At 51.8% G+C, this 2,401-nt stretch overlaps 1 protein-coding gene across 1 annotated transcript; it reads right to left on the minus strand.

The window, feature by feature from the left end:
• Positions 1–1,537: 1,537 nt before the first annotated feature.
• Positions 1,538–2,150, minus strand: MAGEF1 (MAGE family member F1). The gene has a single exon (XM_079923047.1). It carries the CDS (start codon positions 2,071–2,073, stop codon positions 1,603–1,605), a length of 471 nt encoding a protein of 156 aa, XP_079779173.1. The 5' UTR covers positions 2,074–2,150; the 3' UTR covers positions 1,538–1,602.
• Positions 2,151–2,401: the final 251 nt, after the last annotated feature.

Raw genomic sequence — 2,401 nt, forward strand, 5'->3', positions numbered from 1 at the left:
TTGAGAGTCCGCCTGCCAATGCAGGGGACATGGGTTCGTGCCCCGGTCCGGGAAGATCCCACATGCCGCGGAGCGGCTGGGCCCGTGAGCCATGGCCGCTGAGCCTGTGCGTCCGGAGCGGGAGAGGCCACAACAGTGAGAGGCCCGCGTACCGCCAAAAAAAAAAAAAAAGTATTTGGTCTCTGAGGGCTTTAGTAGATGAGGAAAGCTTGTAGAGATTGAGAGAAGGGAAATGGAGAAGACCAACATGCTAACAGTCACCATCATTACGTGTGCACTGTAATAAACTGCCCTGGACAAGGGCACTGGCAAAGGTTGGATGTTTTCCAGATCTGCCATGTATCATGTCTTCCCATCTTACTGAGGAGCATCTATGATCTTAAGTAATTTTTAATACCATCTCCCACCCACAACTCTTCTTCCTTTTTTCCTTCCCCTCTTCTCCACCCACCCCATTGTTTCTCCCTCCCTACCCTGAAGTCCGACTAAAGGTAACCTCAGGCAAGCCTCACCCAATCACCCCAGCTGGGTTGGGTGTCCCTCTGTAGCCTTCAACTCACCGCACTGTAATTTCTGGTTTATTTACTTACTGTCCAGTTCTGAAAAGTAGGACCTTTATCTTGTTCAGCATTTAATCCCCAAATACCCCCAACAGTGCATCACACAAAAGATGCTTAACAAATGTTTATTAAGTGTACCAGGTTATACTTCTAATTTATTGCATTTCCCCCCCCCCCCCGCCCCAGCTACTACAATAACTAAGCAAACAGAGTTAAATGTCAGTCTTTTTTCTTTGCACAGTAGACAAAAACTGTTGGAAAGCTAGATACCAATCAGCTATATTTTTCCCTGGTACCAGATCATCATACTGGTGAGTTCCTTCAAACCATTTAAGTATAGCATTCAGTGCTGCATAATTTGTTCAAGATCACAGAATAAAATGTAAAGTTTTTCAATTAATTTTACAAAAGCAGCAAAACTCTACAACAAAATCCTACAGGAAAAAGTAGACCAATCTCATTTATAAACATGAATTTAAGTGTATTAAACGTAACAAAACTTACCAAGATACAAAACCTAAATCCTAGTTACACAAATACAACTGCTATAGAAATAACGACCTTCTCCCCACCTAGTCTACTTATGACTCAGACAGTAGCTTTTATACCCAACTTCCCCCCGCCCCACCTCTGGCTGGCCCTCACCAGGGGTGGATGCCGGCCCCAGCATTAGCATTAGCCCTGGCCCTAGCCCTCACACTGCCCCTGTCAGCCTCGTCTGCCAGGGCCTCACGGTACTGCACTGGCCAGTGTTGGGGTTCTTTCTTATGGAGCTTGGCCACGAACCCCAGGACTTTCATCTTGCTGGTTTCCAGGTCGCTTCGGGGACCCCAAGAGAATTCACATGCCGGTGGATTGGTGTGAGAAACAAGCCGGTAATTGAGGTATCTCAGCTGCACGAAATCTTCCATAATAAGCCTCCTCGGGCACCCAAAGAGGGGGTGATACTTTGAGGGACGCACCTCCAACCGACACAGCATCTCCCAGACCTGTGCCTCCCTGGCGCTATTACCTTTCATGTAGATAAAGCCCAACATCATCATTAAAAGACCCAGTCTGGGGCCATCTCCTCCTCCTCCTCCTCAAGAGGTTTTAGTTTGTTGGTCAGGATATAAGTGTGGTGCTTGCGGTCAAGCTGTTTCAGCTTGAAACCAAAGACATACGGCAGATGCTCTGCGGCCCTTGCGATGATCTCAGGGAACAGATCCTTTAAGTCTCTGATAATGTATTTCACCATCTCGGAGAGGGTGATAGGACTCTTCTTCCTGTCCTTTACCAGCAGAAACTGCACCAACTCGGCCACCGTCCGATCCAGACGGAGACGGGCCCCGCGCCGGGCCAAGGTTTTGGCTGCCAAAGCCCTCGCACCTTTCAGGGTGATGGAGGGCTCCGCAGCCTCCTCCTCCCTTACAGCACCAAGGTCCTCCTCGAGGCTCTCTTGCAGGAGGGGGCTCGGGGCCACCTCCTGCGAGGCGGTCAGGGCCTGGGTCTCACTGTCGTGGCCACCATCCATCTCCCCCTCCGCCCGAGGGATAGGGAGACAGACCCCCGCTCTCTGGTTTCTACAACATGTTTTCGGGCAGGCAGGTGCAAAGCGCGTACACTGGCCGAGGGGAGTGCAAGCCGCTGCACAAACCCCGGCGGAGGGGTTGGACAGCGGCTGGGACGGCTGGAATAGGACTAGGAGAGATGACAGAGGGGACTTAGTGGCTTCCGGGCTGCACCGCAGAGGGTTCGGGACGGCCGCAACGCCGCCGGCGCCAAAGAAGCGCGGCGAGGCCACCGCGCAGCCTCAGTGCGTGCCGGCAAGCCGATTTGCCGGACCACTTCCGGCCAACTCA

Source organism: Stenella coeruleoalba, assembly GCF_951394435.1.
Source record: "Stenella coeruleoalba genome assembly, chromosome: 5".
NCBI lineage: Eukaryota > Metazoa > Chordata > Mammalia > Artiodactyla > Delphinidae > Stenella > Stenella coeruleoalba.

Bases quoted from the DNA above. Each gene is read 5' to 3' on its own strand.
- MAGEF1 (XM_079923047.1), bottom strand. From the start codon at position 2,073: ATGGATGGTGGCCACGACAGTGAGACCCAGGCCCTGACCGCCTCGCAG.